The following is a 27,085-nucleotide window of genomic DNA, read 5'->3' on the forward strand; positions in this document are numbered from 1 at the left end:
AAGCCTGGGTACTAAGGGATGTATTGCTGTCAGCCCCAGACTAAAGTCTGCTTTAGAGACAACTGATGTGGTTTTCAAACACTCATTCCATCTGGTGACATTACTGGAACAGCTGTAGTGGGGGGCTTTTTCTGTTTTTTTTTTGTTTGTTTTTTTTTAAAGAGACAGCATTTTTTGTTCATAAAAGCAAGTATAAGTGCAAAACACCATGCACGGTTGGTTGACTGGTGAGCAGGGCAGAAAAAAAGCCCCACATCATGTAAGTGTCACACCTTTGGGACGACTCTGTCTCAGTGGACAACTTGGAACAATGGAGGTGTGTGTGTGTGTGTGTGTGTGTGTGTGTGTGTGTGTGTGTGTGTGTGTGTGTGTGTGTGTGTGTGTGTGTGTGTGTGTGTGTGTGTGTGTGTGTGAAGTAAGGGTGAAATCTCATAAGTGCTTCCCATGGCTCTTGAGGCATAGAAAAAGAGGCAGTGGGATATTGTGTGGTAACATTCTCTGGCTGAAAGTTGTGTTTCTGACAGTCGGACGGACTGATGAACAGACAGATGGGCGGAGGGTTGGAGTGTCTTTAGATTCCTCGTTTGATTGGTGCAGAGCAGAGCAGACGACATCCTTGAGACTGACCACTGATGATGTGCTGGATGTGGGCGGCTGTCTTGGAGGTGTCGTAGTCTGAATGGAAGTCACCATCGGGACAGGAAGTCCACAGAAGCCTGGCTGGAGGAGAAGCCTCAGACTTGGTCGGTCCTGGTGGGGAAGGAGGGAGACAAGGGATGGGGAATGGGTGAGGTCTGAGCCGGAATAGGTAGTGGTGATACAATGTTGGGGCGGGACTGGCTAAAGGGGCAGCGGGGGGATTTGGGTCGGTGAGCAGTGCTGTCTATAGGCTGCAGCCCAGCTGCTTGACCATCTCATGAGTGTCCTGCAGGCGCAGCAGGCTGGCGCTGGAGTAGCCCTCGTCGCTACAGCTGCTGCGCAGGCTGCCTCGCTCGTCCCCCGAGTCGCTCACACTGCTGGTGCTCCACTCCAGGTCACCCAGCAGGTAGTCCGTCCCCTCCACATCTACGTCCAGGTCCTCTGTGGGAACGCAAAGACGAGATTGTTACAGTGCTGTGTGATAACTCAGTATTGTAATGTGCATAATTACCATTATAACCAGAACAATAATTCCATTAGTTATCAGCTATCAACTTAATCAGCAACTATTTTGATCATCGATTAATCTGTTTGAGCAATTTTTTTAAGGAGAATAAAAAAGTCGAAGGTCTTCGATTCCAAATTTTTTTAATGTGAATTGTTTCTTTACTCTTTCGGAACAGTGAACTAAATGAGTTGTGGACAAAACAACACATCCACTTGGGATTCTGACATTCAAGACATCATCACTTGGTTGCAATATCATCCTATTAGAAGGCTCACCTTGGTCAGAGTCGGACTTGTCAGAGGACAGGGTGGAGCCGGTACTGTCCATGCGGGTCCTCTCCACCCCCAGCTGCTCCAGACGCCTCCTCAGGTGTCTCTGCTCCCGCTGTAGCTGCTCCACAGTGTGCTGAGCTCTCCTATCACTCTCCTCCAACCTCTGCAGGGTGGTAAGAAGACAAACACTGAAAAATGGTGCTGCTCTCTAGCTCTAGCACACAATAATAACACACTTAGTCAACACGGCACTCAACAAATTGCCCTCTTCACACCAGTCACATAGATGTAAATCCACGCACCTTGATATGATCTCTGGCCTTCATCAGTAGGCTGAGGGTGGTGTGCCTGTTAGCATCTGGTCCTAGGGGAACGAGGGATTTCAAGCGCTCTAAACACAGCCGTAGATGTGCCCGTCTGAAGACAGAGGAGAGGAAAACAGAAGAAAACTGTCAACAGTCATCAGCTTTTTATCGCGGCAGATACACAAAACGGGCATGCGATTAGTTGAGCAGCACAGGTCACATGCGGCCTTGGAAAAGAAAAATATCCATATATAAATAACTCAAGGACCACTTGCTAACTTTTTTTTCCAGGCTTTCAACTGCATTTCATGGTTGTCATCTAAGCGGTGCGTTGGCTCATACATGTCAATATGTATCTGAAATCTTTGTAAGCAGATCTTGAAATATTTGTCAATAGTCAATTGTCTTTGTGCAAAAAGGATAAATGTATTTAAGAATTTAGTGCTGTCTTTCAACATTTGACAGTTGCTACACATTTTACATGAGCTCTGAATATTATGTTATTCTATTTGATACAGATGCTGGAGTTACTCACATCAGCAATTGGTGAGCAAATCTTTTTCTCATGTTAGGTCTACATAAAGTGATAAGACTCTGCCCTGTCACGGTAACATTATTACATACTGTTGCTACACAGGATATTTCCTTGAGCGACAGTATATCTGCAGCTATAGCCAATCCTCCCTCGACCAGATGAGAACAGAAATGTGCTGAAACCCAAAGATCGCATGTGCCATATGTTCAGATCTGCACTCAATATGAATGTCACCTGTCCTATAGCACTGCCACCCGTCTCAGACGCTCTAGGGCTGACAGCCTTGGCAGTTGCTGAGGTCTGGTGGGTGTTTGTGACCACTCGACCCCGCTGTTACACAACCCACACCTCCATCTCCAGCCTCGGCGGAGTGTGTACGTGTCTGTATGCCGGTGTGTGCGCCTGAGTGAGTGGGCGTGTGTACGTCAGATATTTCCTGAGAGTGAGTGTACAAATGTTTTTTTTTTTTTTTCGGCAGCTGAGGGCTGGCTGTATGTGCTGTTTGTTATATTGTCTGCTGCAGGTAATCCTGATGCGAGCGCCACCACCGGAAGAGACTTGATTCAAAGCGACTGTGGTCAGAGGATGCAAATATATTCTCAGTCCTTGCCCTTTTAAAAGCTCACGCAGACACACACGGCAAGTAAACCCCACGCACGCACAATCAAAGCAGTATTCAGCAGCTGAAGCTGAGTGCCTGGTTCTCAGCTGACTCAGTCCAAAAGGGCATGCACACTGACATTACATAACATGCAAATACCCTCGCCTGTGTTGATCTGACATAAGAGATCAGCAGGGCTGGCTAATGTTTGTCAAATAACACTGACGAGCAGCAGACACATGGAGCACCTCGGGGTCACATGGTGTCTCGGTGACAGAAGAGCACTGTGGGTGTGGCTGCAACGCACAGCACTTTTTCAGCAACAGGTTATTTTGGTTCAGTGTGGCTGCAGTGCAGTGTGTCAACAGGTGACTATGTATGTGGAGCTACAGGCTTGTGTGCCATAAGCCTAAGGCAACAACCTACATTTCTCTGCCCTAAATTCGCATTTCCACTGTCCTCTGCAGATCCCAACTGGTGGTGAGTACACCTGTTTGGTTGCAGGACAGTTGCACCGAATCCTCCCTGCAACTCAAAATGGTTTCCTCAGACTGACCAGGCCACTGAGGTCAACTTTAACTGACCAGCAATAAATCATTCCGCTGTTTTCACTCTCACGCCAAGACCACCAACAGAACTTGCTTGCAAAAACAAACAAAGGCGTGGCAGTGACTTTAGTCGTGGACACACGCATGCAGGCTCTTGGTTCTACGTGCAAAGACAGAAGGGATGGGGGCTTGTACAAAATAGGACTTTGAATGTGGAGGGGGGGTGGGTCTGGTTAAACTCCTCTGGCTTTGCTAACAGTGGGTCACTGCGAGTGATTTAGTATGTGCTTGTGATGGCTTTCTATCATCAAGCCACTGGTGGGAGAAACTGGCTAAAGGCTATGAATGTTCTCAAGTTTAATACGATGGGTCTTGGTCATAGGTTTGACTTACTGCCAGGCATGAGGTGTCCTACACACACAGACACACACAGACACACACACACACACAGACACACAGACACACACACACACACACACACACACACACACACACACACACACACATGCAGAGGGCTAAATCCCAGGCACAGGCCTCATTGGCATATATTATTCAGGCTGTCCACTGAGCTGCTGGTTTGGATCAACTAGCACAGGCAGGATGGAAGCCCTGAGAGTGACGGTGACTCAGACAGCACCAAAATAATATATAAATAAATCCAAATTATTATTCTGGGTTCGTCAGTGTCTGCCTGAGAAACTGCTGAAAAACAGCATCAGCCTTTTCTTTTTTTACTTTGGTTGTTACATCATGGTACTACAACTGTGATATTATCCAAAAACGTTATAGTTAAAGTAACACTATTGTGTTTTATGGCAAAATTAAAGTCATGCTAGCAGAGAATGTGGTCGGGCACAGCAGAGCACCAAACGGTAACTAACCAGCTATTTCTTAAGAAATAAATGCAAAAAGACAGGAAAAACAAGAGGCGCCTTCTTTTTAGGCCAACGTGTCGCTGTTAGCTTTTGTTTGTGAAAGTCTGTCCAGCAGATTTTGGTCAGAGCTACAGTTAGCTTGTCTGCCCTGGCTAACTTAGCTTTAGGCTCATTGTTCTTCCTCATCCTCAAAGTGCTTTTCCATGCAATTAGTCACAGCGTGGTACCAAACTAGCATTAGCTCTTTGAAACTCTTGTCATCTTGCACACTGATTGGCATTAACGTCTGAGGTTAAGCAGGTATAATGTGTACCATGTTCATCAACTTTGTTTAGCATGACGTCATGCTAACATTTGCTTATCAGTAATTAACAAAGTGCGGCTGGTGCTGATCAGAATGTCATGGGGTCATAAAATGAAGTATTGGACAGATTAAACTCTTGACCTGAGGATGGCGGCTGAGTCGCGAGTCACCAAAGAGATTTCAGTTCGTCCTCTGCGGACCATGAATGTACAAACCAAATTTCATGGAAATCCCTGTGAGAGTTATTTTAGCCTGCACCATGGTGGCAGACGAGCCACTCGTCACTGCCATCCCTACAGCCATGCTGTTGGCATAGATATAGTTCATTCAGTTTCTAATAATACATAATGCATATCTGTCTTCAAATGCACACTGAGTACCTTGCTCTTACAAATGACCTATGCTGGGTTTCATCACTGATATTGTTTTGTTTTTTGATACCAACTTCTTTGCTAGCTAGTAAAGCACATAAGAAAAGTAATAATGGACTGATTGAGCAGTGCAGCATAAATCAACCAACTCAATAAGATTGTGTTGAAACAGCCCAGTCCAAGTTATTGAAACATAGTCAGCTGCTCTCAGGGGCAGAAGGGCACATTGTGTCACCTGATACAACCATGATAGGTTGTTATCAGGTTCAAAGGAGGTGAAAAAAAACAATGGTTTTATTATCAAAAACCTATTCAAACATTGAAAAAAAACGTATTATTATTAGTGTAGTTGAAAATGTGCTCTTACGTTTAGCTGACATGATTATGTGATTTTACAAATCAAGTGAGTATTTTTCAATTCACCTTAGCTCACAAAAAACACTGTCCACATGACAAAAAGATGGAATTTTAAATTCATAAAGCTGAATTTTAAAAGGTTTTTTAAAATTAAATATGATTCAATGAGACAATTTTTTTAAAAAAATGTGAAATGGCAAATGGACTTCTACATTCCACCATAGTACTCAGGATAACCAGGCCACAATTTAAAGAATCAAAAAGGAAACTGATAAAGCCAAATGGATATTGAAATAATCAACTGATATTGTGTAAGGGCAACAAGACAATTGGTGTAAATGTGAAAATAACAAAGGGCAAATGAAAAGAGGCGGGAGGATATATGGAATAATACAAACTCAAGATAACTATCTTAATAATTCACTTTGCCTTTCAAATGTTCTTATTCATTTTCAATAACTATTTTTTTCCTCTCAACTTCAGTTTTCTTTGTAATTTGGGGTAAAATGAGCCCCCAATCATGACAATGACTTTTATCTCTCATATTTTCGATCTACAACCATTCATTTACACTTTTCATGGTGACAGAGGGGTGATGTGAGCTGCTATTTCTAATGGATTGAGAACACAAACACAAACACGAAGACCTTTTGACATACCTGTTCTTTTCCATTTCATTGTGCGTAGACCTGTGGAGATAAAACACATATGAGAAACTGCACATAATAACAGAGCCACTGATTAAACAGGGTAAGGTTTCCTCTCTGTGTGCCATCATTGCAGTCCAGGGCCTTACTGCAGGGAAGTGCGAGCGAGAAAAAGGCTGTGTGGGAGTTTATGAGCAGTCAGTATGGCTGACAAAATGAGATTCTAGGAAATCAGAAGAACAGGCTGGGTATTCTGAAGCCCGAGGCTTGTCCTACAAAAGGCACTTGTGCTTTTTTTAAAGGACCACGCTCAGATCTGTGATGGAGAGGCCAGGGGTAAACATAGTAACAGTAACTAGAAACAGAAGCCAGGGGTAGACGTTGATGGGACTATGCCCCCTTCATATTGCCTGGTTATTCAATGTGCAGCGCTGAGAGAGTTGGGGGGTGGGGGAAGAAACTGAGTGAAGGTAAACTGAGAGATGGAGGTGTGCTAGTGGCCAGAATGACTCCTGCACTGCAGTGTTACAGCGGCACACTCACACAGACGAAACAGAAATTGGGTTAAGTGGAGTTTTTGGAAAGGAATGTGTTGGCCCTGACCTGAGTGACAAGAAGAAGATCCCCCTAACCGTTCCTGAACTTTCATCTACCTCCAGCTGACCTCCTGATCCACCCCCACCACAACCCCCAAAATAGCCTCTGTACCTTCAGCTCTGCTACGCCCGACACCCTCACCATGCCTTGGCCAAAGTATTCAGGGGTGTCTCTCTCTCTCTCTCTCTCTCTCTCTCTCTCTCTCTCTCTCTCTCTCACACACACACACACACACACACACACACACACACACACACACACACACACCTCCATGTTTGACAACATACTTGACAAGACTAAGACTGTGTCCGAAATCACCCACTCATCCCCTACTCCCTTGTCACTACATAGAGAGTCCAACATAGTGGACTATTTAGGGAACTCATCGGCAGAAATAAAACCGCACTTTCGGACACTACTCCGTCGCCGTTAATGACGTCACTACGGCCGTGCAATTGAATGGTGAATTGAGACCTCCATGCGTTTGTCCACAGCGCAGTGCATGATGGTAAATATTGCTTGGTTGGTGTGTGTGTGTGTGTGCGCGCGGTGCAGGGTATCATGTTGTTTCAGCGTCGGGTGCTCGCTATCTCACTTGGCCTCCTCTAGCCAGTGTGCATTCCTGTGCAGGGCAGACAGCCGCTGGTGACATAACAGCGCTGGGAAATTATCCCACTTATTCGGCCTGGTGTTCAGGCCCTGGGACACCTCCAGCCTTCTGCTCCAGCCCCATAAACATCTTCACGTCCAGCTAGCACACCCATGGCGCGACAGGGAACGGCTCAAAACAAGTTATACTAACGTGATGTGAAATATTTGATGGTCTGCATATGACACTGGATCCCTGGTCGACCGCACATGGAGCACATTGGCTGCGTCACCCGCGGTCACTACACATTATTACATAATATTACACTATCACTATTCTACTATAATATTACATAATCGTTACATTCTGAGGCGCTATTTAACTAATTCTCCATGTACCAAAGAGGGGATCCAGCTGGCAGGCTCAGTAGTTCATCTCACAAACTTTGTTTATAACAGAACAAGAAGCTCTCTGGTTACCAGCTGTCCACAAAAATGGCCGGCAGTACTCACAATACTTATCTGCAGTTATACAGACGTAGCACAGTAGATGACTTATAATGGCTCAATGTTCAGACCTCTGAATCTTTTGAAATTAACTTACAGAAGTAAGAATTCGTAAACTTGGATCAGTATTTTTCTTCATTGACTGTGATAAATGTTAACTCCACCTGGCAGTTACAGTTGCATGTTGACTGAAGATGACAGTGATGGGACGGTTAGTTGCTAGCTGCTTGATCCTGGGGCTTCTGGAGACTTGGATTATGACAGAGAAGCTGTATGGAACAATTTGGGGTTGTTTTCTGGGTTGTATTCTGTGCGTTTTAAAGGCCCAATCTACTTCAGTTGTTACGGAGAGTGCAGGAACGGTACTATGAAGCTCAGGAAACATATAATGTAAAAGTATTTCTTTGGCCTTTTTATTGCTCGATTTGATAGGGAAGCTTGAGATGCGACAGGAAACAGGATGAGAGAGACTCGAACCCTGGGCTGCCGCAGCGAGGCCGGAGCCTCTGTGGATAGGGCACGCACTCTACCAACTGACCTACTGTGGCGCTCCAAGCTCAGGAAAAAAGTTTTGTTGGAGATGAGTAGACAATGATGGAATTTCCATTTTTGGATGAACTTTCCCTATAAGAAGTAGTAGGCTGCTTTTACACATGAACAGTGTTTGGGGGAATCAGGCCCTGACAGTGTACAGTGTTGTACTTTCACACAGCTATGATACAACAGGAGATTGTCCACCCTCTCACCCCCTACAAATGCTGTGGTTGAGCTGAGGGGGTGGACATTTGCATTCACACACGCAGCTTTGTCCAGCTACGGTGGGACGGCAGTGAATGCATGTAAGTATGCTGGAGCACTGAATGTAGCGAGATGACTCACCAGTGCACCTTTCCTTCAGCTTGCTCTACAACAAGGATTCTCTACAGCACCATTAACCTGTATTATCACTTGTAAAGCCCTACTGGTGCGTCACCAAGTCAACCGCCTCATCCTGAAAAACAACACAGGGCGGAGAACATGGAAGGACTCCATTTGCCTGCTCAACAAGGACAGCAAGATCACTGTATGATTTCCATAGTGCGCTCAAAGTGTGTAGGGTGGGGGAGGAATCTCCATCTATGTAATGGAGGAGCTGGTGCTCTCCACTGCCTGCCAAGAGTGAGGAACAGAGCAGGAAGACACAGAGGGGTGGAGGAGGTGAGGAAAGCGAGGGAACGCAAGTGGGAGAGAGAGATAGATGAGGGGGAGGGGGGAGTCACTACACACTAACGCACATGCACACATACAGGCCAGAAAAACGGTGGCTCCCCTCCCCCACGACTCACACACCAACGCCATGGGGAAACAACACACACTGGAAGAGCTTGTTCATATTGGCTTGAATGGCTTCATGGCTGCCCATGCTCTACATTTCACCAAGTGTCAAGAGCAACAAAAACAGAACTTATCATGTCTGATCAATTCATGGATCCCCTGGCAGAAATCAACCCTTCCCACCAGTTTCAAATCTCAGCGCCGGTCAGCCTATTAATGATCAGGTGCCAACATCATACCAGACCATTTCAACCCATCTGGGCTGAGCAGAAAGCCTCCTGAATGACAAGTGTGGCTCTGCTGGCCTTAAACAGTAATGACTAATAGCTGAGAAAGTGCACGTAGCTGGTGAGGGCGTTGCTGCAGCTTAACGCAACCTTGTAGTTAAACTACAATGAATGGTCAAAGTAAATGCTGGTGAGCTAAAGGGTTTCATGTAAAGAAACAAGGACAAAGCGGCAGCAGCAGCAGCAGTGAGTGCTCTGCCTGACACACAAAGCTACTTCCATATTTTCTTTACTACACATGTCTAAAAATAAAGTGCCTGCTAAGCATGTGGAGGCATGTTCTGAGCTGCGTGGTCCTACAGCACTCCACATCCTGGGTTTTTTTTAAGTGCATGGACAAGATGGAGGATGACTGACAGCAGACACAATGCTGGCGAAAAAGAGGAACCAAATATTTGAGTAACACCGTGTTCCCTTTAAAGAGCAGTCTTTTCTGCCCACGTACTGCATGTGGATATACAACTAATCAAAAACGTCTTGCTTCTTCATCAACCTCATTAATGAGGTAAGAGTTGGTGATTATTCAGATGTCTTAGCTTACAGTTTGACTCCAGCTGATTCGATCAGCTTATTAAACTATAGTGCTGCAGGAATGAGTCGTAAAACCTGGAAATAAATTTGGATTGTTGCACTACTTGTTCCCTCTTCTCAAAGACAGTGGGTTTCCAGTTAAATGTCTGAAATAGGGTCATTGGTTAACGCAAGCCCAAGAGATCTTTTATGTTTTTTTTCTTTTTTGAAGCATTTTGAAGCGTTGACCTGTCTTTAAAAAAGGTGGCTGCTAACAAGTGGCTCAATAAAACTACAAAGGTTGTAGGGGACGTTAAATGTCATCACGCCTCACACTGATCTAGTCACTAGTCCATCTTTACAGGTCGACTTTAGTTGCAAACTATTCTAACTGATCAAGTGGTAAGACGCATCGTGATGGTCGTGTTTTAGTCATGTGACAATGATGTAGCCCGTTTATAGCCCAACATTAGCCTGTTTTTCTTTCCTCTGGTGATCATATTTATGCCCTTCAGCTTTTAGTTGAGGGCACCAGGGCGATACAAACTTCCACGTTAGCCTTAAGACGACAATCCTGCGGCACTTTACACAAGCCGATCAAAGGCAACCAAACCAAAAATTGAACTACATGAATAAATAAAAATCAACAAATAACAAGTAAAAACTATTTTGTTTGCAGGCCACACACAGACAGGTAGATGGTGCAAATAGGGCTGCGCATCAATATAACATGTTTCATAGTAAATAGACAGCATTCTCAGCTGTCGACGTATAGGGCTCTTGTGTCTTTAGATACGCTGTGAACTATGTACTGTAAACTAGCTATACTTTGGGTTACATGAGGGGAGAGGACTATATATAAACCTGTACACATGTTTTACCTCAAGTGATCTTAATGATCATGTCAACACATCAGACTGGCAGAGGAGTTTACATTGTGCCCTCATGGCTGTGGGTTCAACCCAAGTCTGCAATCACTCTAAATGGTTTGAAGTGCATTATAACGACCGTGCTGCCACTCCCGTCTTCTGTACCTCTGCTACATTGTGGCTGCTTCTCACCTAAAATGGCATTACATATATATTCATTTGTTGCCTCTTTCAACACACTGCAGTGTTTTTTTAATTAGTTCATGTTAGTTTTTAGCTTTTAGTTTTTTTTTTTATTTCCCCTTGCTTTGCTTTCCTTTTTTCATTTTACTGATGAAAAGGAAGCTTGTATCGGCAGGTGGTAGCAATTTGCCATTGTGGTGTCTACCAAAGAATACGGTCCTCTGATGTCCCACTTTATCTGAAAAATCTATTTTGCTGGCATGACATCTTTTTCCACCTCCACTGAACATAAAGCTCTTTTTTGCACTCATTAGGTGGTGTTTTCTGACGTTTCTGCTCAGAGCCTTTCATGTCCATATGTGCACAATGACGGGTAGAGGCAAACATAGACCTAGACATAGATGATTTATTTTTAGTCATAGAATATGGTTGCATATGGTCAGCTTTGATCATGGAGCTATATCACTGTCTCCGCCATCAATGCAATGGAGGACTGAACCTGTCAAAATATGAAATAAATGAATATATGAATGATTCAATAAAAAAAGAAAATATTAATAATACAGAAGTAAATACAGAATTTTTAAAAATGAATACATTAATAAATAAAATGGCAAATTGGGCAGTTGTATTTATATATATATATATATATATATATATATATATATATATATATATATATATATATATATATATATATATATATATATATATATATATATATATATATATATATATATATATATAGGTAGTTGTATTAATACACATAAATAATTGGAGGGAAATTAAAGCTGAAACTAAAACTAAAGATATTTATGTCACATTTCATAAATTAGTTAATGCTTCTCTGTATTTTTTAATTTAGCCATTTATATATTTATCATTATATTATTCATATTATATTTCCAGTATTGGCAGGTTTTAAATGATGCACAGATGAAATTTCTTTTTAGCTTTTTTGTTGTTGTCATGTGTGAGGCTGAAATAACCAACATATCACTTCCTATCAAGAGTTAAAAAAAATATAGAAAATGCATTCAATTTAATCATGTCCAAAAGCTGTAGGTCACGAAATTTTAATGTACAAAAGGGTGCAGGAGAGCAGAAACTGCCATGGCGTATCCTTTAATGTTTTGAAAAATAAATCAAGTTCACCATCTTGTTCACCCCCTAACTCACCACACAAGTACAGACTATATCCTCCTGGAAAAACTGCAAACTGCAGTCTAATCACGTAGGGCACATTGATCTGTGGGGTGTGGACACAACACAAATCCTGTCCTGATATGATTGATTCATTGAATTCAGGTTCCAGACTCTGAATGTACACTATGTGTGTGTGCGGAAGGTTCCACTCAGGTGACTTGAGCTGTCAGGACGAGCCCCCCTCACTGAAATGTCTTCTGCAGTCACCTTGACTGACCCAGTTAGCCTTACAGAGTGGCCGTTCACTTTAAGCCGGACTGATCTTTGCTGCTGTCACTCACACGCTTTAACACAGGACAAGGGGAAGTTAAAACACTTTAACGCTTTAACCCAATAGACACACACACACACACACACACACACACGCACACACACGTGCCACCACAGTGTGTAATATCAGAGGAGCTTTTCTGTAGTGTCAGGGACAAATTAACCCTTAGGTATTAGAGGGGGTGATGGTCAAGAGGTGTCAACATTTTCACATGATTTTGATGTATGATCATCTATCACAATATATTGCTCCTGGCTTTGGAGGGAGAGCCTCTAAAAGCACATTCTTTAGGTCACTACCTTACACAGCATTATTTTCTCCAAATCAAGGCGGTTACGGTTGTATCAGTGGGAGAATTTTTGCACTGGTATCAGATCACTCAGGGTAATCTCAAAGCTTAGTCTCATGGCGAAAAAATCTCAGTATTTTTCAAGCATCATGATTAAATAAAATAAATACCCCAATAATGATAAGGCTGCCATCTTTAAAGCCTTTCAAACCCCTCCCCCATCAACACCTCCACCCATTTCAGTGGGTGGTGAGTTGCATTTCATATTACTTTCATCTGAAATATGTATTATTACATGTGTCACGAAAAAAATATAAATGGATAAACTAACTATGTTAAATGTTTTCATATTTGATTCTGTCACCACAAAAGGAAAATTACTGATGGGATTTGTTAAAAAAAAAAAAAAACAATCTAGGGGAAAATGGATTAACCCTGGTGCACTCAGGAACAAAAACACTTGAAGTGGGTATATTATGAGCACGCTGTTGCAGAGCTGCAAAGTGACACATTTCGCATTTTCTTGCTTTTACCTGCTACTTGTGTTTTTCTTGCTTTTGCTTTTCCTTTTCAAGCTTTCCCTCTCCCGGCTGCTGATGAAGGGTGGCATGGAGGCATAGCCGTGTTCAGCTTCTGCAAGTGAATAAACAACATAGTGGTCACATGTCCAGATATCTGGCAATGCAAAATATAGCCACAGTGAAAAGCGGCCAAACCAGGAATAGGAAGACTGCACAATGTGCCACATTTGATCTTGGTGCTTGTGGAATTCAGCAGCAATGTGATGCGCTGAGGTGCAGGCGTGCAAATGAATGGATTTCCTGCAGTATCTTTATACAGTATTTTCTTCCCCCAGCCAGGACAATGATGTCATCTTGAACTGGAATAAACCCCACTAGCAAACCACAACAGAGGGAAAGGAGGGGCCTCCATGAAAACAATGTCTCCCTGCACATCTGACTGCATCTGCCACATATGCATCCGTTCTTTGATTAGAAAATAAAGGCAAATGCACGTGTGTTTTTGCACATTTGCAGCATGTGAACAGGAAAAAAACGTCAGAATATTGATTCGCAGCTACTTTGAGTAGACGATGCGTTCAGCTGTAGTGTTGTGCAAAATCCGAAAACGTTTCGGTCTTGAATGCATGGCACGATTATTTCATGTAAAACATAAAAGGACGGACACAGGGTTTAAGTTCGATTTTATACGAGATGTGCATTAATTAGCGTGGTATGTGGGGTGAGGGGGTCATTGTAATTTCTCAGAAATACAACAGACCGTAGAAAACAATGCAATTACACTTTACCTCGTTCTCTGCGCTCAAGGTACTCGGCTGCTTCGATCAACATCTGCACCAGTCCGATCGCCGCCATTTTCAACAATAACACCGATATTATAACAATCCGGTGAGGGATTCCGTGTCTGTACACAACCTTCTTCAGGTCCCACTGGCTCTGCAGCTCTGTCACTTGTTCTGTGTGTGTGTGTGTGTGTGTTTTTTTTTTTTAAAGCGAGAGGTAACGTTGAAAGAGTTCCTCCTGCAGTGTATCAAATGGGATATTTAAAAGTTAAAGGTCGTGAATGCAGCACCACTGGGGTTTAAAAGCCACACCAGTCTGTTCCTTAATGACTGCTCAAACGGTTCAGGTGACTTTAAGGGTTTGGTGTTAGCTGGCTAGTCGAGGCTGACGCTTCTCCAACGGCTACGGTTGCTCTGCCTTCTGTATTAAGCACAGTGTTTGCTAAACGTCGTTGGTTTTCTCGGCACTTCTTCAAGAAAAAACGCGGTTTGTTGACAAAAACAAAACGAAGAGTAGACTGACATATATTTTTTTTAAAAAAAAGAAAAAAAAGAAAGGAAGGAAGAAAAAAAGCCAAGTGTTGTTCTGTTTGCCAAAAAAACAAACAAAAAAACAAACAAAAGCTAGCGTTGGTGACAACTTGATGAAATAACGATGAAAAGTTTCTTGCTAGCTTGGTTGTATTACTGTAAAGAATCGGCCAAATTAAAAAACAATGTTGACTTGCTGTCAGAAGTGAAATGGATAAAAAAGCGAGCTAGCTGTCTTAAAGTTAAAAAGCCGACGATGTCATCCAACCTGATCGCTTCGGAGCTATGTGGCTGGCTAGTTTTGTGCTGGTTTATCGCGGATCACGCGTGACACGTCTCGCTGGAAACAGATAGCGACTGACATCAACCGAGGAACAGTCAGTGTTTGTCAAACTGCTTCCAAAATAGTGGCTTGTTGATCTGGACGACAGCTAACTACTGTACTTTACCACAAAGCTTCTGTGTGCTGCGGTATGATTGGACACTGGACATAACCAATCACGCTCCTATTGGGCGTTTGAGAGGTCAATTATCCAGAGGGGCGGGCATTGGCTGCTACTGGGGGCCTGGTTCGGCCATTTTGGTTCTAATTCGCATTGGCGCAGGCACACCGTTTTGAGCCACAATGAACTGCTTCTGCGCTACATACTCTTGCGCCGTGATTGGTTGATTTCTGGTAAACTTGCTAGCGATTGGCCACAATGCCCACGAGCTAAAACGACAACGCCTGCTTCTGACAGAAAACACGCCTCTTTGCCATGCTGTTTCGCGGTGTATGACAATGATTGGCTCTCGAGATGTTGTCTTATTTCCCGGTAGGTGATTGGCCAGATTCACATGCTCGCTAACTATTGGTCCATTGCCATTCACACGAATACATCCGCGCAGGCGCACGCCCACTGCTTTTTCGGAAACATGATAGCATTAAAAGCCTGCTTCAAAATCACACGGATGTCCATTTTAAAGCAGGAAAATTCCCCGGTCCTCCACAGACGACAGCATGCAATGCGTTTATTGGCTGTGAAACATCCTTCGTCTTGAACTAAATTAATCTTTGAATGAAAATGAACTCAATATCAGAGCGTTTGCAGGGAACACCAAATTAGATCCAAAGTTCTGACGATAACAATTTGTCAAGCTAAACAAGAATACCAAAGAAACATTTTAGATTAAGGTTTGGATTGCTCTGTAATACTAGAGACCTTGGTAATAGTATGATCATATTCATCAATTTATAAATAGCAGATTTCATAGTGTTAAGATATGCATGAGAAAATATGTCTACACAATATGGCAGATGCAAGAGGCAAATTTGTCATTAAATATATATTATTTACAAGCAAGACTGATAACAATCATTTTTTAAATCATTTTATTTCAGCCAAAACCCCACACACCTCAATAACACACAGCTCCATGCATTAGGTCCACAGTGGGTCTCCTCTGAGTACTCAGCTGTGGCTTACTGCAAGCACTACTATTTACATTTATGCGTTCACTTGTAAAAAGATATTCAGAGTTGTCGCTTAGCACAATACAGGTTTGAAATAACAGAAAATAGCACAACATCATCTACTATTGTGAGGGCAGAATCGAGGCAAACTTGCCAAATGAATCGTTGATACTTTTAAGCAATGAAGTCCAGAGGCCTGTTGAATCCCCCCTTTCTGTTCATGTACTGCCTGAAAAAAAAAAATATATATATATATATATATAAAAAAAAAACATTACATCACTGTTACCCTCGCAACACTTGCAGGTTACATCATCGAACACCAATGGGAGAGCAGAGATCTCTGCATAGAAACACCTGCAGAGGTGATTGGCTATAATAACAGTGGTTGATGCTGAGGGGACTGAAAAGTTGACGTCTTAACTCAGTAACATGACCAGCTACTGGGGTTGAGATAGTAACTTCAAAATGATCACCATGTAACAAAACAGGGTCTTATGAAGCATCTGGAAATGTGCTCCTTGGCTATGTGCAGCACTGCTGTGCTGCTGCATTCAGAAACATTTGCGTTCTTTGCGATCGTCATACCTGTATTTTCTCTTCATGGTCACGTTGACTGCATGTGCATTGGCTGCTCCATCTGCTTTCCTACCCTGTTTGAACACAAGGTTACTGCCTCTAACATATGAAACATCACATACTACACTTACAGTTACATAGCTGCATATTCCTAATAAATGAAATGCAGAGGTCAGCCTGGCCTCCATTGTTCCCCTTTATCCACAAAACTAAGTGATGAGGATAATGTTAAAGATGAGCATGAGTAAAACCTTTAAAATCAATTCAGTCAACATATAACTGAGAATCAGGATTGAAGCAGGTTGAAGAAATACTATACAATGTGTGTTTAACTATTTGAAAAACCAAACCATGCTGGCAGTTTTCACATTACATTTGACAGAAAAAACATTGACAACATTCTCAGTATCAAACCTGCATTTTGTGTTTTGATTCACTTAAAAGAGTGCAGACAAATTTAGCATAACAGCTCAGTGGCTAACACACATTATCCCCAACATCATATACCTGCAGCTGCTTTACAGTCAAACACTTCCAGCTGATGACAATTTGATGTAAAGCATATAGGAAGGACAGCTGCCCGAAGGACTTCACTGTAGGGCAGTTGCAGAAACAATATGTAATGTAAATTTAGAGTGAAGATGGTGATGGAGGGCAAATGTGTTTTGATTTACACATTTTCACCTTTCTTCTTATTCACCATAGATAATAATTATTGCAATAAAGGCACAACCTTCATCATGCCTTAAAAAAAAAAAAAAAAAAAAAAAGCGTACAAATCCTGACCACTACAATGATCAGGAGTTACCCACTCTGTGAATCCTAGCTGCTTTGATACCAAAACCATTCACAGTGGTTATATAAACTGGTACATTGAGCTGGCACACCAAAATTAATGCAAACAAACAATATGCCCATCCTCAGTTTAACTGCAGAAGGCAATTAACTGTATTTGTAACAAACTGCACCTCCTTGTGGCTGTATAAAATAGGTCATCCTTATTCTCTCACCTTGGTGCTGTCAAAGGAACCAAATCCCATCAGTTTCATCATCTCAATTTCTTCTTCTGTTTTGCCCTGCATGTCCTCCTCTGTCAAAAAATAGTGGAGTTGAATTTTGGCATGTTTGTTACACTTGGAAATGTCATAAGCACTGAAAACTCTGAAGCTTCTCCTTTAATAATATGAATACCATGAATACATGACTTTTTAACAACATCTTATACCTGAGATCTGAATGGGTTTTGCTTTGTCCTTAGAATCTTTGCGGTCATCGTCACGTCGGTCTTTTTGTCTCACAGGAGAGAGGGAGGAGGAGCGGTGACGCCTCGGAGACCTGCAGAGGGAACACCAAGATGGCTGCAGGATGGGTTACCATGACTACTGAATGCAGACACCTTTGCCATTTAGAGATATTAATATATTACGCATCAGATCACAAAGATCACTGAGCTTGAGAGAAAAGAGTCTCATAAATGCACTGCAAAGAAAACAATGCTTTTCTGTTACACTTCTTTATAAGCGGCACAGGGGTACTTGACTTGGTTGCCTTGGGTAAATAAAAGTTTAGACAGGTAAGGAGATGCAAGTGAAATGCCATCTAGTGTTCCAAATCTGTTTCTCACCTTGAACGCCTCCTGTGAGGAGAGCGTGAGCGGCTTCTCCGCCGGTCTCTGTCCCGATCTCTGGAACGAGAGCGTTCCCTCTCCCTACGCCTTCGCTCACGCTCCCGGGAACCCGAGCGGGAACGCCTTCTCTCTGCTCAAAAGGAGGAAATGAGATCATGACACAAGCAGTAACCTGGGAAATTTTAAATTGGTCAAACAATGGAACATTCTTCCCTATTAAGAGGATCCAAATCCACCAAGTGATGCCTATTTTAGTGGCAAGTACCACTTTCTCTTACTATGATATATTGAATTCAAACCTATGCCACAAGGCAACTGAAGTATAGCTTGGTGACTGGCATCAAGTTTTAGATAGTGATTAAACATGCTCTGAAAGTGCTTATACGTTGTTTAGGTATACAGTTATTCTTGTTGATGTAATTACAGATACGACAGCACTGTGAATACAGATTTCCTTTAAAATTCAATCACTGTAGGTAAAACTTGGCACACTAGTATGCGAGAACACATAAGCATGCTGTTGTAGTTCTGCATAACAGAGAAGTCTCTTCGAAGAATGGGTCACCCTCACCTGTATCCTGTAACCCAAGATTGTGGTTGAAAAAGCTGTGAATGTTGCCATTCATGCTGAGCACTGAAGAGCAAATTCTTTGAAAACAGCCAAATGTGTAGACACTTAATGTCAGCATAACTGGCCGAATTAACCAACAACAGTCAGTCTTTCATGTTAAACAAATCCAAGACAAGGTAAGATATCAATCAGTACTTACTGTCTCATATAGAGTGCAGAAATAATGTCTCTTTACACATGTCACAATATCTAATATTTTACTAGTGGCCTCTACAGAGACTTTGTCGAAGTGCAGTCAAACACATCAAACTCCTCAGGTTATATCTCCACACACAACAAGACAAATATGGCAGATCGTATCAACACTTTAGTGAATTACCTTTATAAGTTACTTAATGACGCAGTTAAATAAATAAATAAATTTTAAAAACGCCAAATATTATAGATATTAACAAGCCCATCGTGCACTATGGAAAGATCTGGAACAGTATGTTAGCCTACAATACTCAGACTACACCAAATCACAAATATTGAAATAAAAAGTTTAAAACGGTGTTATCCACATAATGTAAACAGCGAAGCTAAGCTAACGTATGTACTCCATTGGGAAAATGATTAACCAATATAAACATGTTAATGTTATACATGTATTTTAATGTATGAAGTTAGGGTTTAATGTATCGTTTACATTTTCTCATTACATCTCATTGCTTTCTCTGCGAGTAAAAGAACAAGAAAAAAACATAGTTTTTTTGGCTAGCTGATAATCCGGCTAGCCAAACGTTTTGCTAACGTTATCTTATTTAGCTAACTTATCTCTTTCTTACCTCGCCTGGGAGGAGTGCGACTCCTGCTCCTGCCCATTTCCCCCCAAAAAATCAAGAATCACCCTCGTAAATCAATACAGTACTAAGATGAAAACAATGTGAGCCTCGCAGTTTTAACAAACTGTCGGTTGTTTGCGGTTCTTCAGCGATAATGGCTGCTACTTTAAGGCAGGCTCCTCCGTTGTCTCTCATGAAGTCAACAAGCGAGCTTCCGGTGACCTTTCTGCAGAACAGCGCCCTCTACCGACCAGGAGGAGAGCGTCCGTGTGGATCTGGAATCAATCACACTGACACTTTAGTTGAAGTTTTGTTTTTTGCAAGTTAGTTTTTCATGTGTATTGAAAATGAGCTCAGATTTATCTTTTCTTTCTTTTTTCTTCTTCTTTTTTTTAAAAATGGTATTTTTCTTAAAACTTTATTTCAAAATGTCGGCAAACAGGACCAGAGGTTTACATGGTGTCACATACATACGGATAAAGCATTAGGAGACAAACAGCAGAACCACTGGCAAACAAAGATTAGAAATCTGTTCAACAGATTTAATTTTCTTTTTGGTAAGGACCAGACTTTTCTCCAGGCAATTTTGCTCACAAAATTACTGTTGCTGTGGCCACACTATCTCTGAGAGGCCATACGGTGCTGCACGGTGGACATCTTTCTGTAGGCTAACCTGGAAGTTTATGATACTCACACATTTAATTCAGCATTCACAGATGAACACTTGTATGATTTTTTTTTTTATTATTTTTTTTTACATTTGCCTTGTGGCATGTCCTGGCTTCACTCTGTCCTATGCAGCAGGACCAGCTCATTGCATTCATCTTTGGAAACAAAAGGAAATACATCTCTAAAAAGAGCACCATAAATCAATGTAAATTAGTTTACCCTCCAGTGTATTTATACATCCATAATACAAAAATTGATAATTATTTGAATGATTAATCCTTTGGCGCCTGTGTGAAGCAGGACATTGAGAGAGTAGTATGACTTCAAAGCAATCAGTATAATGACAGGTTCATCTTCACCTTCACTCCCTGAGCCATGAGAGGAAGCCACCATCCAAGAAGCTGACAAGAACCAGCAGATAGAACAAAAAAAAAAAACTAAATGGTAGGTGAACAATAGCCTGTGTTTAAATCTTTATTACATAAAAACTGGTGCAACAATTTTTAAGATCTCCACTGACTGTTATTAAGCCAGAACAAACAAAATATGCAAAACAAATTGTTTCATGACTGAATTAACAAAGTGACAGCTTAATTTCATACCGTTTCTACCTTCAAACACTGTTCTGAGGACCTTGTTTTCCTCTGAGAACAGCTTGTTTATTCAGAAAAAAATAAATATGTGTCAGTTTTTACAACAACATCATTTATATCACAAATAATACAATCTTAACATTTTACTTAACATAGTAATAGTATTGACATACATAACATATGTTAATCAATATCTCTTTGATATTGATTTTTCAATCAGATTGAATGTGATGTCACCATTTTAATGAGGACATCAAATTCTCCTACACAACAGCTACACCAAAACATAATTGATTCCCAAATCCCAACATTTCTTTACATTACTGACACAAATGTCAGTCAGTGTGTGTGGTGAAATAGTGTATTGTATTAGACAAAAACAGGAGAATCAGGTGAAGTTGAATATTGATATATTATTACAAATGAGTAAAAGTTCAGCACTAAAATAAACACAAAATTACATTAACGAAATACATTGTGAAAAAACAGTTCTGATTTTGTGATTCCACCCTTTTTCATTCAGGTCAATCAGGTAACACTGAGAGCTGTGATTTCACACAGGTAGTGCCAAACACAAAACTACATTCACTATATACATGGTCAAAAAACATTTCTGATTTTGCGATTCCACGCTTTTCCATGTCATGTCAGGTCACACTCAGAGTTGTGGTTTCACACAGGTAGTGCTGATGCCAGCACAAATGATGTCATCCCAGGAGTTTAACCAATCCTGCTTCTCAGTGCTTTTTGGAGGGACAATTGCAACACAGTCCTGTCCCACTTGGCTGTTTTCCCAGAAAGCCATGGCATTGTTTGGCTCACCACTCTTCCAATAAGTCACATCTGGATGGATTCTGTGGCAAGTGACCCAGAAGTGGTTTGTCTCCATCGCCATATCCTGCAACCCAATCCACGCTGAGATGCAGTTGTCCGTTCTCTGCCTCTAAAAGTTTGCAACTTGCTTTCTTGGGTTGACGGTAGAAAAGCGGCCAACTCTTACCTTTCCTCTTCCAGCTTGGTCTTTTCAACGGATTCAACTAGCTGGAGTTTTGACGAATAGAGTCCAGGAGTTGCGTCAGGTGGCTGTTCTTTATTTGAAGCTCCTCTGCCATGTGCTGGCACTCAGCTGTCATGCTTTGCTCTTTTTGCATCTGGATGAAGAGGTTGCTGGTCACAACACAGCGGAGCATCATCAGAATCCCAGCCAGCAGGGTATGGTAGCTGGAACACAGCCTCTTCATGCAGTTGTTTTGGCTCTCTGTCATTTTTTTGTACAGCTTATGAGGCAGTTCTGTCTGGTTCCTCAAGCTGATTTTTTTCATCTAAATACTATGAGGAAAAAAAGCTTCATGCTTAATAGATTCCCTTCACAAACACACATTGTGCATATGTTGTCTGCAGTTGGAAAGATGTTAGATGTTAACGTTAACAGAGTAGTGACACCTGTGTACAATTCTGAATGGAAACTCTCTCTCCCAGATCTTTACTCACTAACCTAACTCTACATTAGCACTCATTTAGTTTGTCAACATTATCACCCCAAAATTCACATCTGGATTTTTTCTTTCTCCAGCTACATTTTGAAATCAGAAACAATATCTATGAATTGTATAAACACTCCTGAATACATTGCCTCATGTCTTGTCTGTAGAAGAAGAAGAAGAAGAAGAAGAAGAACAAGAAGAAAAGAAGGCTTCTTTAAATCTTACCGTCAGGTAAAAGCCACATTTCAGTATCAAACTGGTCTATAAATTCAACAATTATTTAACATCAGAAAATAAACATATTAATTTAAAAATATACAATAATTTCACCTGACAATGTCTTGCTTTAACTTGTAACTCTGGGAGAAATACTGATTGCACAGTGTAATGGCTGCAGAAACAATTAACCATATATAGATTGGTTAGCCATAAACCTGACTTTCACTATGTTTTCAGTCTGCCACCGGGCTGGATTTTTTGTTGTTGATTGTAAGTCCCATTGAGCCATCAGGTGAGCCACATCTGACATATTCACCACCTGCAGAACTGGCAGAATGTAATACATATCATATTTGCATATTAAAAGGGTATATAGTCACTATATCATGCTTGTCATTTTATAGGATCAACATATATGTAAACTTTGGTTTCATACATAAAGTACATTCAGATCTCCTAAATTGTTGCATGTTTTTACTTTGATTGGACTGCATTTTACTGTCAGATTTGTGGTGCAAAAAGGGCCTACAAACAAAATGTCCCTTTAAATTGAATGAAAAAAATCATCTCATTTAATCCATGTAATACAAGAAGATCAAACATGTTGCTATAATGCCTGCAGTACTTCACAGTATAGAAAAGCAAATAATCAGACAATTAGATACACAGTAAAAAAAATAATAATAAAAAAATAGCAAATTAAAATGTACAACAAAAAAATGTATAGAAATGGAAAGATAGACAAAGTATAACAACAACGAAATCTTTTGGGGTCTGCTTAACAACCGCAGTAAATATGACTTCCTAATAATCTAATACTTGTAGCCAATTTGATTTATGATTTCAAGTTTTCAATAGTCATCAGATGTGTTGTAAAATATTGTTGAAAATATAAAAAGAGGGGAGTCTTTTAAAGCCATGTCATTTTGTGGATGTAATTTTGAATATATGAAGTTAATCCCGCATGTTTCATTTGACCAGAAACTGGGTTTGTTAATAAGGAGCCTAACATATCAATCTTTGCTGGTACTTAAAATATCCTTTATTCAAACTTTCCCTCCTCACAATCACAAAAAGTACACTTGTTGTTTATAGTTGGGAAGACATTACAGATACAATTTAGCATAGAAACTCTCTCTCTCTCTTACATCTCTACCCAGTAGTCACATAGCCGATCCATTTCCTTCAGGACTGTTTGATTCTCAGTAAGTAAGGATAATATTCGCATGTGTATTTTTCAAGTATCAATATGATTCACATGAAAACATGGCAACCTTGACTGTACAGACACACACATACTCAGCCAAAAATCCATGCTCTTTTGCCGCTCAAAACCTCTAGCAATAGTTTTCTTTTTTCTTTTCTTTTCTTCTTCTTCTTTTTTTTTTTTTTCTTTTTTAATTTACATAGTCTTTCCTATCTGTCCCGAATCACATGTTCACAGATTAAAACATCAGTCACGGGCTTCTTGTGAACGACCTCCCATGATGCACTGCCTCTCTCCGGTTGCCCAGGCAACGAAAAACAGATACTGTTTTTTTTTGTTTTCACTCCTCAGCGGTTACGGGATGGTAAGTTAATGTAAGGAAATTAACTAAGAGGTTTAAAAGTAAACTTAACTCAGCCAAGAATGAACACATTTTATCCGTGTATCTCACAGTTGTTGGCCTAAATTCGAACGAATGCTCGTACTTTTGACGTTGTAATTTTACGTAATTAAGATGGTTAAGATAACTTACGGTTGTGCTTTTTACCGTTAACGTTAGCTAGTGACGTGAGTTGCTAAAAGTTTACCAGCTAGCCAGCTTACATTGAGCCAGTAAAAGTGCATAATGCAAAATGTGACTTTTTAAATGTTGTTTCTCATTGGAATAATAATTCAATAAAATAAATACATTGTTGCATTTATTTATTTGGTCACGAAAAGGTCGAAGACAACCAGAATGCACTGCAGGTTGGGCAGCATAGACCATAGACATATTCTTTAAATGTCTATGCCATAGACATATAAAGAGAGTAGACGCCGCAACGGCTGCCGGCGTCTACTCTCTTTATATGTCTATGGCATAGACATATAAAGAGTAGACGCCGCAACGGCTGCCGGGCAGGGAGAAATGCGGCGGCCATCTTGGGGCGGTCATTCTACTCCGAGTTGAATGAATGTAGGCTACTAAGAAGAACGAAGAAAGAGGCATTCCACTTCCTTCCCGTCCCCATTTGTTATCCAGGTTTTGTTTTAGTCACTCGTGATTCTCTCTCTCTCATTTCTCACTCATTGACCTGATATGAGTTATATTGATACTCTATATATGATTTATATATATTTTCATATTCTCTGATATATAAATCTATCTATCTATCTATCTATCTATCTATCTATCTATCTATCTATCTATATATATATATATATGTATATGTATATATATATATGAATCATATTGATACTCTACATGATTTATATATTTTTCATTTTCTCTGATATATAAATGTATCTATTACATATATGGATAGATATATATGATTTATATTTTTTTCATATTCTCTGATATATAAATGTATATATAATATATATATATATATATATATATATAAACATATTGATACTCTACATGATTTATATATTTTTTATATATTTATCTATAATATATGTGTGTGTGTGTGTGTGTGTAAATATATATATATATATATATATATATACATATATATATATATATACATATATATATATATATATACATATATATATATATATATATATATATATATATATAGAGAGAGAGACAGAGAGAGAGAGAGAGAGAGAGAGAGAGAGAGCCTATATGATTTCTGTTGTGTTTATAGTGTTTGCAAAATACCTATCATACATAACATATATCATACATCAGAATATTCTATTACTGTTAATCCATTTATAATGAATAAAATACCCATGTGTCCTGTGTCATAGCTATAATGTATGACGTTTACAGCAAAAAAAAAAAAAAAACCGCGTGAAAATCAGTTTCTATATCAGAGTTACGATTGATTAAATGCGCTGACACCTAATCGCGCCTGCTGAACAGATTACACTGAGTGGAACGGGTGACCGCCCCAAGATGGCCGCCCCAATTCTCATCAGCGCCAACAGGCAGCAGCGTTCGACGCGGCGTCTACTCTTTATATGTCTATGTTGGGCAGTGCTTAGTTTGGGCTCTAAATCTGTTTTAAAACAGGAAACAGTTTGGTGGCCAGATTGTAACAAACAGTATCATTGTACATCTAAACAGTTTACTAAAATAAATGCATGCAAACAAAATGCAAAACAACAATCTGGCAGTTGTAACTGCCAAGCAAATGTAACTGTTTTCGAGCCCTATATTCCTTTTCTTTGATACCAATATGTGCCTTCACCTCTTAAAATGTTGAAAGACCCATCATTTGAATTCTGTATAGTGTTTGTTGTCAAAATGTCTGGTCTGCTCTCAACTGTACCGTAAACTTGCTAGTGATGACTGATCTGTTTAATTGCTTTGACACAAAACTCTGGAATAGTAAATCACACCTATTTTATGAACTAACATTTTTGATATACCCAGAATGCTCTGGGATTCCCCTTTTCAATATGTCCCGGCGTTTCAGTGTCTCTTGTGTGTTTGTCTGTGTGTGCTTACATGCTTCAGCGTCCAGTGTAACAGAAAGAACGAATATTTGAGATGGAAGCTATGGCAAATATGGAAGAGGAGGAATCCTTGAAGACCATTCGTCTGGTAAAGCTGGGTTACTGTAGTGTAGAAATTTAGATAAGAATGATTTCAAATTAAGAAAATAAAAATGAATTTCTCTTTACCTCCCTCTTTTTCTCCTCGGACCCCGCCTTTCATCTCCTCATCAAAATGAAGAGGATTATTGGTTGTGCAGCTCTTCCTGGTATAACTGAAGAGTCATGGTCAGAGGAGAATAAGAGGGCTGTGGATCAATTTATTGTGGACTCTGCTATCAAAATCCTGACAGTCTACTTGGACCCCAATGGCAGGCTGCGGGTGGAGCACTCCTTGCCGTCTTCGGTACAGCACACTTTCCTTTAGACTTTTAATCCTAAAATCCTAATTTTGATGAGTTTGATATACAACTATTTGTATGATCCTGTCAGAGAATGATGTGTGAATGCCTTTGTGTACACTGCTGAAAAACTGCCAGCTTAATTTTAATTAAACTCCCCCTCTGTATTTCTGTCTTTCTTTCACGATCACACCTAAACATTTCTGCAGGTGGTAGATATTTGGTGTTATTTTATCCGCGAATCAGGGGCCACAATCACAGCAGAGACATTTGACATGGTTATACAGTTTGCCATGGAGGGGGGCGACCACGCCAAGAACCTGCTGGAATTCAGTAACTGTTTGATTGCACCCCTTGTTCCCTTCATGGACATCATGGACAAGAACTCAAAGGACCACTATCTCGAAGAAATGCACTGCTTCCTTAACTTCCTTACAGGTGAGTACCTAAGAAGAAAAGGGAGCGATCACATTTAAAGGGACAGTTTGCCTCAAAATCAAGAATACTATTTTCACCCCTTGATGGTTGAGGTGTGAGTTGCTGACTTTGGATGGTATCAGCCAAAGGGAAGTTTGCCTATTGTCAAATACAGTTGAACGGACAGCACTCTT

General features: G+C 40.6%; 3 protein-coding genes across 5 annotated transcripts in view; 1 reads left to right on the forward strand and 2 right to left on the reverse strand.

The window, feature by feature from the left end:
- Positions 1-134: 134 nt before the first annotated feature.
- mxd1 (MAX dimerization protein 1) lies at positions 135-14,907 on the reverse strand. Of its 2 annotated transcripts, none has more exons than XM_037098516.1 (6): positions 14,686-14,907; positions 13,117-13,216; positions 5,975-6,004; positions 1,722-1,836; positions 1,423-1,582; positions 135-1,080 (listed from the first exon to the last, which is right to left on the reverse strand). In XM_037098516.1, exons 2-6 carry the CDS (start codon positions 13,191-13,193, stop codon positions 884-886), a joined length of 579 nt encoding a protein of 192 aa, XP_036954411.1. In that variant the 5' UTR covers positions 13,194-13,216; positions 14,686-14,907; the 3' UTR covers positions 135-883. The 2 variants fall into 2 exon arrangements, with proteins under 2 accessions (XP_036954411.1, XP_036954410.1); XM_037098515.1 differs by having other exon boundaries at positions 13,893-14,902.
- An 865-nt stretch (positions 14,908-15,772) lies between these two features.
- Positions 15,773-19,670, reverse strand: snrnp27 (small nuclear ribonucleoprotein 27 (U4/U6.U5)). Its single transcript, XM_037099515.1, has 6 exons — positions 19,475-19,670; positions 18,074-18,206; positions 17,675-17,784; positions 17,460-17,539; positions 16,459-16,523; positions 15,773-16,099 (listed from the first exon to the last, which is right to left on the reverse strand). The coding sequence occupies exons 1-6, from the start codon at positions 19,509-19,511 to the stop codon at positions 16,045-16,047; spliced, it is 480 nt and encodes a 159-aa protein (XP_036955410.1). The 5' UTR covers positions 19,512-19,670; the 3' UTR covers positions 15,773-16,044.
- Positions 19,671-23,936: 4,266 nt separating this feature from the next.
- The window catches only part of dnah2 (dynein, axonemal, heavy chain 2), a 61,635-nt gene continuing 58,486 nt past the window's right edge, over positions 23,937-27,085 (forward strand). The window contains exons 1-4 of one of the 2 annotated variants that reach the window (XM_037098072.1): positions 23,937-24,007; positions 26,096-26,182; positions 26,315-26,479; positions 26,684-26,912. In XM_037098072.1, coding sequence (XP_036953967.1) covers positions 26,129-26,182; positions 26,315-26,479; positions 26,684-26,912 — 448 coding nt within the window. In that variant the 5' untranslated portion in view covers positions 23,937-24,007; positions 26,096-26,128. Of the gene's footprint in view, positions 24,018-26,095; positions 26,183-26,314; positions 26,480-26,683; positions 26,913-27,085 lie in introns of both variants that reach the window. The other variant, XM_037098073.1, reaches the window with a different exon arrangement.

This window comes from Acanthopagrus latus, chromosome 5 (genome assembly GCF_904848185.1).
Source record: "Acanthopagrus latus isolate v.2019 chromosome 5, fAcaLat1.1, whole genome shotgun sequence".
NCBI classification, from domain to species: Eukaryota; Metazoa; Chordata; class Actinopteri; order Spariformes; family Sparidae; genus Acanthopagrus; species Acanthopagrus latus.